The following is a 15,454-nucleotide window of genomic DNA, read 5'->3' as shown; positions in this document are numbered from 1 at the left end:
GGCTGATCTGGAGTTGTAAATCTCCTGATTGTATAACAGATGTAATAGTACCTGACCCTCCTCAAGTTGTGGACCAATCACATTTGCTACTTAGCATCACACTACTTGTAGGAGTTTCTGATCTCTATTTCACAAATACTGATGTAGACTAGAGCTGGAAGTGATTTGTTTTCCCGTACAATCCATCACCGCCTATTTTGCTTTAGCTGCATTGAAAGGCAAATAAATCTCCCCCAGACTGTCCTACAAAATACAAAAGCAGACACCAGTGCTCATCCTTGTTTCCCTTTCTAACACAACTAACAATAGCATTGTCATAAGAATATTTCTATTAATGCCATGTCTTTGAATCGTTGTTAAACTCTGCTGAAGAGGTTGGAAATAGCAAGTGGTGGCACTTTCCCCAGAGAGGCATTCATGATGATGCCCATCAGGCGATTTATGACACGAGTTCTGAATAAGCAAATAGTGCCATCTTCTGGCTGCAGTTGTGGAAGTGTTGATAAAGAAGCTCTTCCGCACTCAGTTACCAGTAGATATTTTAATATTGGTGAGTTCTTCTCGCTTTCTGAAGGGGGAGACATTTTCTTAAATATGAACCTCCGCTGGCTTTATTATTTGTCAAGTAGTAAACAGAGTTATACAGCAGGGGCACCTGCAAGAATTTAAAGACAAGAGTACTCGCAGTGAATGTTTGTCTGTTCATTATTTACCAAAGAAAAACAAACGGGTTTTTTTTTGTCTTCTTTTAGTTGTTTGCCTTCTTTTTTATCTTCCCTCGTCAAATTTGTTCCTTTTGAATCGCACACTTCAATTGCAACTTTCTGGAAGTGTCTGCAAGTCATTTTTGTTCTAATAGATAAATCACACCGCGGCATTCAACAGGGTTTCCATCTGCAGGAAGAAGAAGGAGGGTCAGCGCGTCCCTGCCCTCTGCATCCAGCTGTCCCCTCACTCCGCAGCTGCAGAGCGCCACATTTACAATGGCTGCAGCCGCAGGCAGGACGCTTCTGGCGCTATTCTTTACGTTTTGCGCTCCACAATGCGGATGGGCAGGTAAAAGAAATTGTTTTATTGCGTTTTAAAGGGGGGTGCAGGTTTTGCACTCAGCTGTGTACTGCTTAGCGGATGAGTTTGTGTTGCTTGTGCCTTTTTTTTCGAGACTTATGCAAACATCTTTTTGTTCTCTGTAAAAGATAAATTTATTATGTCTGTGCGTGATTGTTCAAGGTGTTCATTTCTGCATGGGAAAAAAACGAGTGGACTTTATTTATTATAATATTCGCCATAAGCTTTACGTTTTTTATGCAATGGAAAATTAAAAACGTTACTCAGAATAGTTTCTATATTTTAATTTAAGTTTCAAAATCTTATGCAGGAGAGTACAGTAACTGAAAGATCCAATCAATCTGCTGAAGTAACTGCAGTGGTTGCTGTGGCTAGTAGGATGGCGACAAATTTCAGCCTACACCATAAAATACACTGATTAGTCCAATTGTTTCCTTTAGGTGATTTTGTGCCAGATTGGTGACTATTCGGGCTGACAGTGGTAAGAAATTACCTGGCTGTGAAGTTCTTGTCCGTCACCCTTCAAATCTTTCATGGGTTATTTATTGTGAATGTGTTTGATAGCAAGCCTGACCCAAATGGTTTTAACCCACAAGTCATTTATCAATTGTGCTGCACATTTTTCTTCAGTATGCACGGACACTAAATTGCAGTAGCAGACGTCTTAAAAATGTCCAAAGTGTTTTCTATAAAATCCATTTTCAGTAACACCTCATCCATTTTCAGTACATTCTTCAGACAATAAAAAAAATTGTGAAAATAGAAAAAAAATGTCATAAAGCTCAGAGAGTAGAGTATTAGACAGGAGGACGCTAATCCTTTTGGCTGGGTTCAAAGACCATGCTCTCATTTTTCCTTCCCTCCTCCTAAAGTATATCCAGCACACATTTTGTGAGTTGATCTGTGAGTTTCTATTTGTTCTGGTCTCAAATGTGAGCATTTGGTGCATGAAATCAGTGCTTTCTCTAGCACAGATGCTCTTTGTTGTGGTCTTTCTTTTCTTTATGTATTAAGTGATGTCAATGAACTCTTATGCGTTCTCCCACCTGAAAACAACTTAGCACATTTAGACTTCAACACTTCTGATCTGAACAACACAGTGCAGATGTCCTGAGTTATTGCTTCATTTGAGTGTTTGAGAATCAGCTTATTAATTAAATGTGGGTGTAACTTATAGTTTTCTTATTACATTCTTCACAGGAGTATAGTAGATGAATTAAGGTATTGCAGAATATCCAGATGTTTTCAGGAGCCAGAGCCAACCCAATGTGGCCCTATGTGGTGTTTCATTTGGGGGGCCACTTACCACCTATTATCCACCAATCATCACACCATCACTAATGTTGTTTATCAAATGTCTGAGCTTCATCAATCATAGTTTGTTCATTAAGTGTGCATTTAGCTAATTAGTGATCTAATTCCTGAATTCAATGCATCACAGAATATGAAAGCTGCAAATGAACTCTGGCAGTAAGGATGTTTCTCAGACTTACTCAACAGGTTTTTTTTCCAAGATTACTCTGAATTCAACTTCATCTTTCTTCACGTTGACTTTGGCCAGTTTCATACTGGTGTTAGTTTTCTATTTGTAAGGAGGCCAAAAAGCTTAATTTTGGTCTGACCTAACCAGAGCACTGTTTATTCCCACATGTTTGCTGTCTCCTATGCAGGTTGTGTCAAACCGTGTATTACTTTTTTTTGTCTTTCTACTTTCTACTTCTCCTTGAAGACCAGATGTCAGTCTCCCACATGATTTGTGGATTTTTGCAACCCCTTTAGAGTTATCATGAGCCTCTTGGCTGCTTTTTTAATTAACGTCTCCCTCCGACTAGCTTCTCTGTTTCTGCTTAGAAAAAGGGTTCCCACAACATGATGCTACCATGACCATGTTTCACTATGTGGAGGTTGTGCTCAGAGTTATGTAACATCAACTTTTCTATCACAAATGGCCTTACCCTGCATGTGGGCCAAAACATTAACATTTGATTTTATCTGACCAGAAGGCATTTTCTAGCAACACAACTAGTATCTCCTATAAGTTGTGAAAGTTTGATATGTAATACTTTGTGCACTACAGTAGTTAACTAGTGAGAAAATAAATATGTGACAGAATTTATTGAATCCCTCCAGGTAAATAAATTACACTTGAAATTAAGGGTGTAGAATAGTTACAAATGCGGTTGAGATGAGGTTATTTCTCAGACTTTCTGATTTGATCTGACAGCTGTGTCTGTTGTATAACACTTTAATGCAAACATGAAAGAATGAGGGGTGAGAAGCCTTTGCTTACAAGAAATCACAGAAAATATTTATTCAACCCCTACATTTAACAACAGTCAATTAGTGCATAAACTGCAAAGATCCAAGCAGCCACAGATAGCCAACTATACAACAGTTTTAAATTATGATGACTGCCATAACTATTAAACTATAAGGATTGTACCTTTAATGGATTGGTGACCTGTCCCACAACTCGACTAATAACTACTGGATACAAGTGCCCTCTTCACTTGTGTGTCACCTGTCGAATAGAGTAGGTTTACACTCAGGCTAGCATTGCAAGGAACTGTGAAAGTAAAAGAAACAAAACCACAACAATGTCGAATCTATCTGGGCAGCTTTACTCTAAAAGCTTATGGAAAGTTTGTGGAGAATAAGTGAGACAGAGAGTGGTTGGAAAGATTGGATCATGTTCTTGCAGGCAAGTGGAATTTTATTTCACTGCTTCTCTTAACATGTTGGGATTCTGCAGGTACTTCATTTTACAGGATGAACAAAACCATAAAAAAAGAGAGAACACAGACTTTCTGTCATAATGTCTGCAGGCATGACATACATCTATGCTTCCAGTTTTTTCCACTGAATTAGGAAAATTCTAACACTGGCATAATTTCTGACCTGTAACCCCACCGCCCTGCTGCTTGGCTGCCTGTCGAAGCTACCAGTGCTGGCATGAGCAAATCCTGCGATGATGTGATTTCTGGGCGTCCTTCCAGCTATTCAAACAAGTACCACCTGGAAGATGAGCACACCTGTCAAAGCGTAACAAAGATCAGCCTGCTCAGGGTGCAGGAAGGCAGTTAAGTAGAGTGTCACCCTTCATTAGTGAGTAAATACTGGAAATGAGAGCAAACTGTTTTGACAAAACGTACACTTACTTGGGAAACATGACTTTATCCGATAATTATGGTGGCCTGCGTCTGCTTGAAGAAGAAATAAAGAGGAAATAAAAGTTTTTAAATTATGTTTCCTTTCAAAACTTTAAAAATGTGCTCAGTGCTAACTTTATTATAAGAGTCCTTTCTGAAGCATGAACAAAACTTCTTGCCAGAGTTCAGCAGATTGACAAACTAAATCTAAATCAAAATAAGCACCATGAAGGCATCCCAGAAACAAGTACTTCTTAGGTTATTCATGCCCCTTCAAATATTTCACATTTTGTGACATCGGAATTACAAACTTCTTTGTTTGAGGAGATTTTATGTCACAGATCAACACAAAGTAGTTCACAGACATGAAGTGGAAGGAGAAACACACATGGCATTGATCATGTTTTATAAATGAAAGCAAATAAAGCGTAACTTGACTTTTTATTCCATTGCCCTGAGTCGGAGCCGTGTAGAAACACCCTTTGCTGCAATAAGAGCAAGTCTTTACACACCAGCTTTGCATGTTTAACGATTCACAGTGGACTTCAAGAGAACAGCAATTTTCAAGTCTTACCACATAATTTTAATTGGATTTGGGTCGTGACTTTGACAAGTTAATTCCTAATACACTTAAATATATTTTGATCTAAATCCCACTGGAGCTCCAGCTAAATGTTTGGGGCTGTAATGCTGTTGAACTTCTTCCCTAGCCGATCTCTAACAGGTTCACTCCCAGGATCACCCTGTATTTATGTAGCTCCATCTGTGTTTTCCCCTAGTTCTTAATAGCATCCCCACATCATAATGCTGCCACCACCATGTTTCTTAAGAGCGGGATGGTGTGTTAAGGATGAGGGAGTGTTAATATTCCACCCAACATGGCACCAGATCACCTTCTTCCATATGTTTTTGTGGCAGATTGGAAGCAGAACATTTTGAGGCATTCCTTCAACAATGTTTTTTTCTTGACACTTTTACAATAAATTGGTATTTTAAGTGAGCATGACCAAGAGCTCAAGAGTTATTATAGGGCTCCTGGCTGCTTCTCTGATTCTTGCCCATTCTGTCAGATTAGGTGGACGCCCATGTGTTGGTGGGTTTGCAGTTGTGCCATGTTCTTTCCATCTCTTGATGATGGATTGAAAAGTACTCTGTGAGACTTTAAAAGCTTGAGCTATTGTTTTATTACCAACCCTTCTTTGAGCTTCTCCACAACTATATCCCTGACCTGTCAGATGTGTTCTGTAATACTTGGATGATGTTTGTTCACTAAAGTTTTCTATCTACATGTATTTATACTGAGATTAAAATAGTCACTGGGGGATTCTGTTTACTAATTATTCAATTCAGCTTATTTTTGGAGAGCCAATTCGCAACAAATAACACTTTGCAAAAAAATTTTTCAATTCAACCATGCATACATTCCTACTGATTCTGGTTTTCAAACAGTCCAACAGTTTTTTTTTTGGCAATTTCTATCTAAGGAAACCCTGCAGATTGCATCGAGTCATTGACTTGCAGCATTCTCTCATCTTAAAATTACAAAGTGTACGTATAAAAGTGACCACTAAGAAATATAAAACAGGGGTAAGAGAAATCACACAATAAAAAACCATAAAACAACAGACTAGGGTAAAACTCAGCATCTCAAGTGGTGTCAATGCTCATTTCTGCCTGAGCAAAGAGGTGAGCATTAGGAAGCGATTTTCAAACAGTGAGAGAAGCGGTATGTCTAATTTGCAGAGGAAGTTTATTCCACATCTTATGAGCAGTAATAGAAGAGACACAACATCCCCTAAGCTTATGTTTGGTCTTTGGAGCTCCAAGGAGGAGCTGATTACCTGGCCAGAGGGAAAGGGAGGGCATATATGGATTGAACAGCCCAGAGAGGCAGGATGGAGTTAGACCTTGGAGGGCTTAAAAAAGAAATAAAGTGAAAAAATGTTTGGGGAGCCAGTGGAGAGAAGCTAAAATGAGGGTGATGGGCTCGTATTTACTCATGCAAGGAGAAAGATAGAGTAAGATTAAAGAGAGTTGATACAACTTCACAGCAAACATTTCAGAACTTTATAGATTTTTTTATGTGCATTATTTTTATTCTGCCTTACAAGTACTTATTTGTGTGTTCTGTCAAATAAATTGTGACAAATTGTGAAAATGTTCATGTGGGTGTGAATGCTTTTAAAAGACATAAAGTCATTTAGTCTCATTATAACAAATTGTCTGATCACTAGCCCACTCCCACAACTAAGCACAGGATTAAGCAGGCATAGAGAAAAAAAAAATCTGACAGAAAATGGATGGATGTGCAGAAATGTCAAAGCCATGTGGAAACAGTGGTAATAAGGGGAGTCTGTTCTGCCTGTTGGAAAAGAATGAAGTGGAAATGGGGGGAATCTTCAATGAGGCATAAACCAAGAAGAAAGATGACACAGGTGCTTTAGCAATTGGTATCAAAATTGCACATGTGGCATTTATAGCCAGCCAATACTCATAAAAAATGTTTGGAAAACTAAATGGATGCAGTACAAACAGAATGCATTCCATTTCTTGTTATAGATGTAGACAGAATATGGAGCAAATTGTTTTGAATGTAATAGATTAAAGTAAAAAATGTAATAATGCTCATTCAATGTGTTTTGTTTGCAACTGGTGGGAGCTCATAAATATCTCAGTAGTATCTAACAACACCTCAACTATGGGAATACCAGAGAAGTTGAAAAGGAGGCTTCATGGATGCAGAGCAGGACCAAACAGCAGAGAGAGAAGGACAAACTTCAAAGTTATGTTGTTGATCGATCACAATATAATTCGGTCATGACCATAACTCCAACGTCTCTTTCTGCTTTCTAACCATACAACCAGACAGACACTTAAAAAGGAGCAACCAAAGCAAATGAGGTGGATTAGGAGGGCTTGTCAACAATGGATGGGGTTATCACAAGCTACTATGAAGTATCGTCTTTGCTGCTAGGATTAGTCCCAATAAGCTGCTATCATGTTGTGACAATCAAGAGACTGCCATACTTCAATAGCCTTCAGTCAGGGGCTTCTTCGAGTTTGTTTTCAAGACTGACCACTGTCAATTCTTTCAGCTCCCAGCATCACCAAACACAGCGACTCTTTGAAGACACTTGGATGAAGTGCCTTAAAATGTTTAATTTTAAACATTAAGTATTAAGTAATTTTGAACTTGTATTGATTTACTCGAGAAAAACTTGAGTCTAACAGCTGTGTAAACTGTTTTTGTATTTATAAAACATTGTTTAGCTACTATCATAATGAATTTTGGATACAGTTGATGTAACACACCAAATCACTGTGTAGAAAAATGTGTGAAAAACATGTTTTGGCAATATCTTCAAAATTGACAGCTTAAAGGGAGTGGTCAGTGCAAAAGAGAGATATGGTGTCTCTCTTTTGGAAGTGGAGGGTCCTTTGGGCTTTTATTCCACTGCCAAAATAAAAAGGAAAGAGTTTTCTGTGGATAAAACATTATGGAAGTAATTGGGTAATTTCCTTTTCTAAGATACCTTTTGTTGTTTTCTACTGTAAGTGCAAATTTTACATAGTTATACTGTAGCTATGTAAAATCTGCAAATCATCCAGAAACAAATCCTTATTAAAAAGAAAAAAAACAGAAAATACCCCACAACCAAAAGTACAATGAGTGTGACCAACTACTAGTATACTGATGGTAATATCTCAAATAAGAACTGAAAACAAAGCTGTGAAGCTAAATCCATCCAATCAGATTGAAGGTCTAGCATTTTAGTTTTTACTGTGATTGTTGAAAATATCATCAAACATCAAAAGTGAACAAACACAGATTCCTGTGACTGAACATGATTTGTGCAGCATCAACATTACTACAAAAAGATTACTGCCTTCAACTTACTCACATTCCTCCTGTTACAACCATCATCTTATTTGATGATGATTTTTTCCTGTTAGATCAAGACAATCAAGATAAATAGTGCATAATTGTGAAGTGGAAGAAAAATGATACATGACTTGAAATTCTTTTAACAATGAAAGTCTAAAAGCTGTGATGTACATTTACTCTGGCAGTGACAAGTCCAGTTTTACAAAATTCCCTCAAAAGTCATGAAATTATTAAACAGTGTCCACCTGTAGCTCATCTAATTTTATCACAAATAATCTGATCTTTAGGTATTTCAAAGAACTCTATTGAATCCAGTTTCTAAAAAATGGAAAGAGCATTGCACAATTACTAACCAACAAACACTTGGCTGGCCACGTAAGCTGATAGACTCTCAAGGAGAGCATAAAGTAGAGAAGCACTAAAAACGATCATTTTTATTCATGATTTGTTATTCATGGTTTGACCAATGACAGAAAGCATAAATGGATTCCTTTATATTCCTAGATCTTACAAAAATCTATGTGGAAGCAAAATGTGTTTTAAAAGGTTGATCATGACTTCTTTTGGGGTAAATGAAGGGTCAGTGTGATTTTGTGGCTGGGTGAGCAGGTTCTCTTTTAAAATCTCATTGCAGCTGCATGAGCACTAATAAATTTCAGAACTACAGCAGTCATTTGACCTCAGGCCTGAGCTGCTCATGCTTCTTGTGCCAAAGTATTCATGCACTTACATGTGCCTCCCGGTCTGTCTGTGGGTCATCAGGTGTGCATGTGTGCTATATCAATCTAACCTACACACAAGGTAATAAAATGGCACACCCTGAGTTCCTGTCTTCATTCTTGCCATACCTATGACTTTCTTCCATCAAATTCAATCACTCTTTCTTTATGTTTTTGTATCACAGTCACAAACAGAGCAGAGACTATTTTAAATTGTTGCTTTTGTCTCCTGTAGCAACGGCCTACAGCCAAGCCCTCTGCTGTCAGACATTAATGCAACATCTCCTCAGTTAACTGCTTCCAAAAATGTTTGTAGTTGGAAGACAAACATGCATCCGCAGAGTTTGGAGGAGTCTTGATTTAATTAGACATATTGGCCTTCCCCTTGCATCATACATTTTCCAAAGAGACAGAAAGAAGTCTGGACAGAGGAGTAGATCCCTTTATGTGTAATAACACAGGGTAACTTGAAACAGAAACGACTGAAAGGTGTGCTAGAGGAGAGCGAACTCGAACAGCTGGTGAAACCCCTCCCTCCCCTAATTAATTATTCCTTTATTTTTATTTTCTTTTACTGCTCTATGTACATTTTAGTCTCAGATCTATAGAGTGGTAAGAGTGAACAAAAATATGATAAGGTAAACCTTCAGCACTAAAACTCCAAAAAGCATTGGAGTTCAATAAAGTTCCTCAAACTGGAAGACACCTGTAAGCAGGAGACTTGGAGATGGTTGTTAGAAGGCATAACAAAAACAGTGATTGTGAATCAGAATACTGGAAAACATCCAATTAACACCTTAGAAAGTACCCACATGTTAAAGTTTGAAAATGCTTAAAAATTCAGACCGCAAACAATAAAGCTATTGTTTATGCATTTAAAACTAAACTATGAGACTCACAAGACTTTTAAGTTATCCATGAACTGCATAAATGTTTTGGTTTGTTCTCACTGCTCTCATCGGTGGGGTTTCCAGCAGCATCTGGAACAGGGAGCTGATTTTGCTCAAAAAACCCCCAATGCATCCCACCTGCACTCGATCAAACGTCTTACAGTTGAAGTCAGCAAGCCCGATTGCTCATAGTGGAAAATCTGGCCCAGATTTTTTATTTTTGAAGACCAAGTGGAAACTGAACTAGTGAGAGAATAATCTCCACATGAAATCTTTTATGTACAACTGTATGTGCCGGATATGAACCGTTTGAACTTTGTGTGCAATGGTGTTCAGAGGTAGGCAGCATTTCTTCAAAATAATGCACAATCGAACTGAAAAAATAGTCATGAAGAACAGTTACGTTTGGTCCCAGATGTATAATCAGTACAATTGACATATTTCCACACCAGCTGAGGGCTTGAAATGGAAACTGAATTTTACATTTATTGAAATAACTTGTGAGGCCAAACTATCATGTAAAATAAAAGGAGTGTTCACATATTTTGATTTTATTTTCAGTTTCTAATTGCGACATAATTGACTCATTGGAATTGTGTGCTATATTTAAAGTAAATTGCAAATCATATCAAGGTTTTCCATGTATTACAGAGACCTGAAGTAATGTGTTTTTTGCATGGCGTATGGTGTCAGTGTCATTTTTATTTTTTGATTCAGATGAGTTTCAAGCATTTACGTAAATTCTGAAGCCTGAAACCAGTTGAGATTGTTTATTTCCCATATCTCCAAACCACCCAGAGACATTTTAACAATTTATTTTAGACAAACTAAATACATGATTTCATTCTGAAGTGAAAGCTCCACAGTCAGTAGAAAAAACAAAGGTTTCTTATTGTCAAGAACTTTCAGCATTCAACCATGTCTGCAGTTGTTTATAAATCTGACTAGTTGGTATTTCCTAACGCTGCCTCCATGAGCGTATCTTTCTACATTAATAATGAAGCATTGCAAGAACAATAAATAAATTGGATACTGTCAGTTGGTTGTGAAGTTAGGATAGAAAATTAGATTTCAGAACCAATATGGTATGTTTTAAAAACAAAAGGTTATCACATCTGTCACGATGTTAATGTTTAGGTCAAATTTGTTTAGTCAAAATTATTTTAAAATCTTGTTTTACAGCAGAAAAAACTGTGCGGCCTCAAAGCGGGAAGCACACAGCTGCAGAGAAAGTCTTCAGGGAGAGCTGGGAGCCTTCGATCCATCTGGATGGAAGACCCGTGGACCGCTTCGTCTTCAACTCCAACAAACCCAGCAGATCCCATCGCTTCACTAAAGTGAACAAAGAGAGCCGTCCACATTCAGTGGAGGATGTAGGTAAGACAAATGAAGTTTAAGTAAGGCCTTTTTGGACAATCTGAAATAGTTAGTTGATCGTAGCAAAGCAAAGTGGAATGAATGTTCAAATATTGATAGAAGCTATTAAAAGGGAAATAAATAGACATGCTACATAAAAATTAAATTTGAGACATTTTTTCTTTATTCTTGAATCTTGAGTTCTCAAGTTCAACAGTAATAAGAGGACAAGCAAATGCAAGCAGTCAACACAAGAAGTTGGGGAGAAAAAAACACACTTGAGTGCATATGTGATTGATTTATTTTCAGTGGATTAGTTCATAATTGGACGTACTTTCGAGAAGGTTTGCCAGAAAAAACAAAGTTGGATCATGACTTGTATATGTGATCAACAGTTACCGGCATAGGGCTTATCTTAGACTATAAAGTAATATTTAGTTCCCTGTCCTGTAAAGAATATTTTGGGCTCTTGGTCCTCCCACACAAAAATAGTAGTCTGCATTGTTGAGACAGTGTTGTCTGCTTTTGTCATTATTCCATTTGCATCAGTCTTTGACAACTCAGAGCCAAACTTCATGAGCGACGCAAAGTCTGCAGAAAGCTGTTTTTCAAGCCCGGCCCAACTCTTATAACTCAATTCTCTGTGTTGTGGTAACTTGTTATGAGCATGTGTGGTCGTGGAAGTGATGCACAGTAGTGAAGTCATGCATCTTCTTGTATTGTGTCTCTAGCTTGTTGAAAGCAGCTACTCCAGATGCCTTTTGGTTTGTGTGTGCTGCTCAGTGTACGTTGTGGCAGTCCTTGTGGTCTTTCCAGCTCCGGTGAGGTTCGCCATAAATCTTTGGCAACTGGGCTGACGTTTTAGTGCGGCCTCTCCAGAAATTCCTCTGGGTCCATATGCTGTTCCCTTAGAAGCATGAAAGCTACATTAGTTACCATAAATAACACCGCTCTCTTTGCTTCCACATCATTAATATGTCTGGCCAGCCACTGCGGGAGCAAAAAAAACAAAACAAAAAATAAGCTGACTTATTATGAGCAAGAAGAAGCAAGATGGAGAATAATGGAGAGAGGATATTAGAAAAACCATTCCACTTTTTTCAATATCGCATGAAAGGAACTGACCTGCTCACCAGAAAAGAACAACAGACAGTATGCTGATTAGATAAGGTTAGAGAAATGTTTTGTTCTGCAACTGACAGCATAACAAATACAGCCAGTTTCTTCTTTGTATTTCAGACCCAGAGTGGATCAATCTGGACGGATTTGCTGTGTTGAGTCATGCACCTGTGAACAACTCATCAGCAGGTAAACTCTATGTCAAAGAAGAATTGTTTGCACTGGTCACGTTATTAGGTGCATCTGTTCAACTGCTTGTCAACGTAGAGGCACTAATTGCATTTATCCATGAAAATGTGGTGAAGATTACTTGCTTAAGCATCAGAAGAGGGAGGAAAAGGGTTTTAAGTGACTGTGAATGTATCATGGTTGCTGGTGCCAGATGAGCTGGTCTGACTGGTCAGAAACTGCTAATATACTGCAGTTTTCATAAATAGTACAGACATTACAGAGGATGGTCCTAGAAAAAAAGAAAATATACTGAGTGGAAATTGTGTTGACCAAATGTCTTGTCAGATGTCTAAATGATTGAAAGACTAAAGCAGTTACAACAAGGGTATGCAGTATATCATCACTGGATGTACAACGCTTCAAACCAGATGCATTAAAGCAGCATAGGAACACACCAAATATCAGAAATCTCTTTTTCAGCTGTGAGATATAAGACTTTAGGTTCAAAATTTGGTTTAAAGTTCATGAAAGCGTAGATTTGCGTATGCCACCTTGGATCATTGGTTCAGTTCGGTACTGGAGGTGCCTCCCACTTCATATCCTCTTATGGGATCCAAAGAAGTTGTGACTCATTGTTTCCTATACTTTTAACCAGGTATATTTTCCCTGTGGGTCATCCAAAATTTAACATCGAGTAAGAATGTGTGGTAATGGTATATGCTATATAAATGACATCATATTTCCTTTACAATGATTTCAGTAGAAAGCCAACTGGTGTGAAAATTTGTTGCAGGCATATGTGCTTCTTGCTTATTGTCACATTAACATCTATAAGGAACCTGTGGAACTGTGATGTAGAAGATTATAACCCCCATTCACCAGTGCTTTGGGGATAAATTTGCTTTCTTTTTATTTCCATTTGTTTTATATAATATGAAATTGTTATTGGAAGACTAACATGACCAGACACTGTTCCAGTTTGGTCTGTCTACAGATCTTACATATTTGGCTTTGGAAGAGATTATAGGAACCACTTCAAGTTTTTCATTTGGAGGAGAGAATCAAGAACCACAAATTTCTTTAGTGTTTGCAAGGCTAACCATAATGCTTTTCTATGGGGGAGTGTTGTTGCCCAGTTTTGCTTTAGCGGCTTTTGTTAACCAACTACTGGGTTCATGTCAATGTAATGTTAGATTAAAAATGTTTATGACACTAATTAATGGTTAAACAGCAAGAGATACTGATGCCATAACAGTACATAACTCAGGCTAGGGAGAAGGGCAAATGGATTACGATGGAGGGTTTATTTTGTTCTTGGATCCTATAAAAACAGATCAGCATAATCATAAACTGTAATTATATTTAATCATCTTTTAACCTAAAAGAATGCTAATCTGAGAATATGTCCCCAGAGAGATGCTTAATCTCTTTACATTACTCTTTTGCAGATTTCAGCAAAACATATGATAGAATTTACTTTTTCATTTTTACTGAGAAAAGGAAACAACTTCTCTTTTTTAGGATAATCACATCCAGGTTTGGTCCAAATGTACCACTGTCCCTGTGCTTTTAAAATATTCAATGGTAATTCATAACATCAATTCAGAAGAGTTAAAACCCTTGCATTATAATGATGTCTAGTGTCATTCTAATGCATTAGATGCGTTATAATGGATCCAGTGCATTATAATGACATATTACATATCATGTAATATGCATCAGAATATATTTTTGATCAAATATATTCAGAAACCAATTAAACTAAAATGCCAAAAAGTTAAGCTCATTTATCAGGTAAGCTGCAGTAAATGTACTGTGCAAATGTAAACTGCCATTTGGATACTATATACTCATCTGGTTAGTTTGGCTTTTTAATGTTTCAGATTATGTGCCAAACTAATCACTGGTGGCAAACCACGGGTAAATAATTACTGATTCATCATATGTCATCAGTGTTGTGTATTTTATGTGCAGTTGTTTTGTTCCCTTCTTGGCTTGTTAATAATCTATCTTGCCAGATAACCCTCAACTGATTATCTGGGCATGTAGGAAAACTCCTTAGCAGAAAATTGTTTTTGGAGCTGAACCTTTGGGGAAAGTGAGCAACACACTGTATCCTGAGACCTAAATCTTGCAGTTTAACATTTGCAGTATTTAGGTTGTTTTTTGGATTTGGTGAAATGTCATGGACAGTAGTTAAAGCCAGCTAGTTTTTGAAAAGCACTGAGGCAAAGAACACTCACATCTCATCTCATAAACATCTGATGCCAACTGAGGTGGCTCTCTCCGCTGAGGCAACAGTGGTACTGTCATGCCAGCTTTGCCACACCCTCAGCCATGAAGGCTAAAAAAAAAAGAGATCAGGAATTAAACGTACTTTTGGAGTTAATGGTTTGGTTGTCAGCGCCAAACTATGCAGTGTGACAAATAACCAGAGGAACAGAGGATGACAATTTTCAAGTTAGCTGATGAAAACCACATGATTCTGGTTCTGGTGTTAGAGCATAAGTGTCATCAGAGATGTTGGTAACGTCAGGGTTAAATGTTTAAAGATGCATTGGGTTATGGTAGACTATACGCTTCTTTAACATAGAATTTTATTTGCCTTTCAATAAAGAGGTCATGCTTCTGTAGGTTGGTATCTAAGACAGCAGAATATTCTATGGAAAAATCAACTCAGTCCTGTGCTGGCAGGAAATGCTGTCTGACTGGTCAGGCCCCAAAGGCAGAAAACACTATTCCAGTTTGAAACACATTGAACCATCTCTTTTCTGGACATCTTTGACATTGGATATCGCATACATTGATTTTCACCTGATACCCTTTTGTTTTTCATCAAATGTCACCTGTCAAGTTTGCTGACTTGACATTATTCATCCTATTGTGCATTTCCCTTTTTGACAGGACATTTGCTTTCATCTTTTTTCCTCTGATTGCACTAATGAGGAAATGATTATGAAAGAATAGAAAAAAAAATAAGAGTAGGAAAGTGGAAAGTGTTTTATTTTTCATGTGTCTTCTGGCAGGTCTTTAGCTTACCACTTCATCAACCAGGTGATCCCCTTCATTGGCCAAAAAGAACGAGATTGTTTGGCA

The 15,454-nt window shown here is 37.7% G+C and overlaps 1 protein-coding gene across 2 annotated transcripts in view; it reads left to right on the top strand.

Annotated features, from left to right (window-relative positions):
- Positions 1-793: 793 nt before the first annotated feature.
- Positions 794-15,454, top strand: part of fndc1 (fibronectin type III domain containing 1) — a 33,314-nt gene continuing 18,653 nt past the window's right edge. For both annotated transcript variants that reach the window (XM_023347975.1, XM_023347974.1), the window contains exons 1-3: positions 794-1,056; positions 10,895-11,089; positions 12,308-12,376. In XM_023347975.1, the coding sequence (XP_023203743.1) occupies positions 984-1,056; positions 10,895-11,089; positions 12,308-12,376 (337 nt within the window). In that variant the 5' untranslated portion in view covers positions 794-983. The remainder of the gene's footprint in view (positions 1,057-10,894; positions 11,090-12,307; positions 12,377-15,454) is intronic.

Source organism: Xiphophorus maculatus, chromosome 15 (assembly GCF_002775205.1).
Source record: "Xiphophorus maculatus strain JP 163 A chromosome 15, X_maculatus-5.0-male, whole genome shotgun sequence".
Classification (NCBI taxonomy): domain Eukaryota; kingdom Metazoa; phylum Chordata; class Actinopteri; order Cyprinodontiformes; family Poeciliidae; genus Xiphophorus; species Xiphophorus maculatus.
Note: the sequence above shows the minus strand (reverse complement) of the source record. Positions and strands in the feature narration are given on the sequence as shown.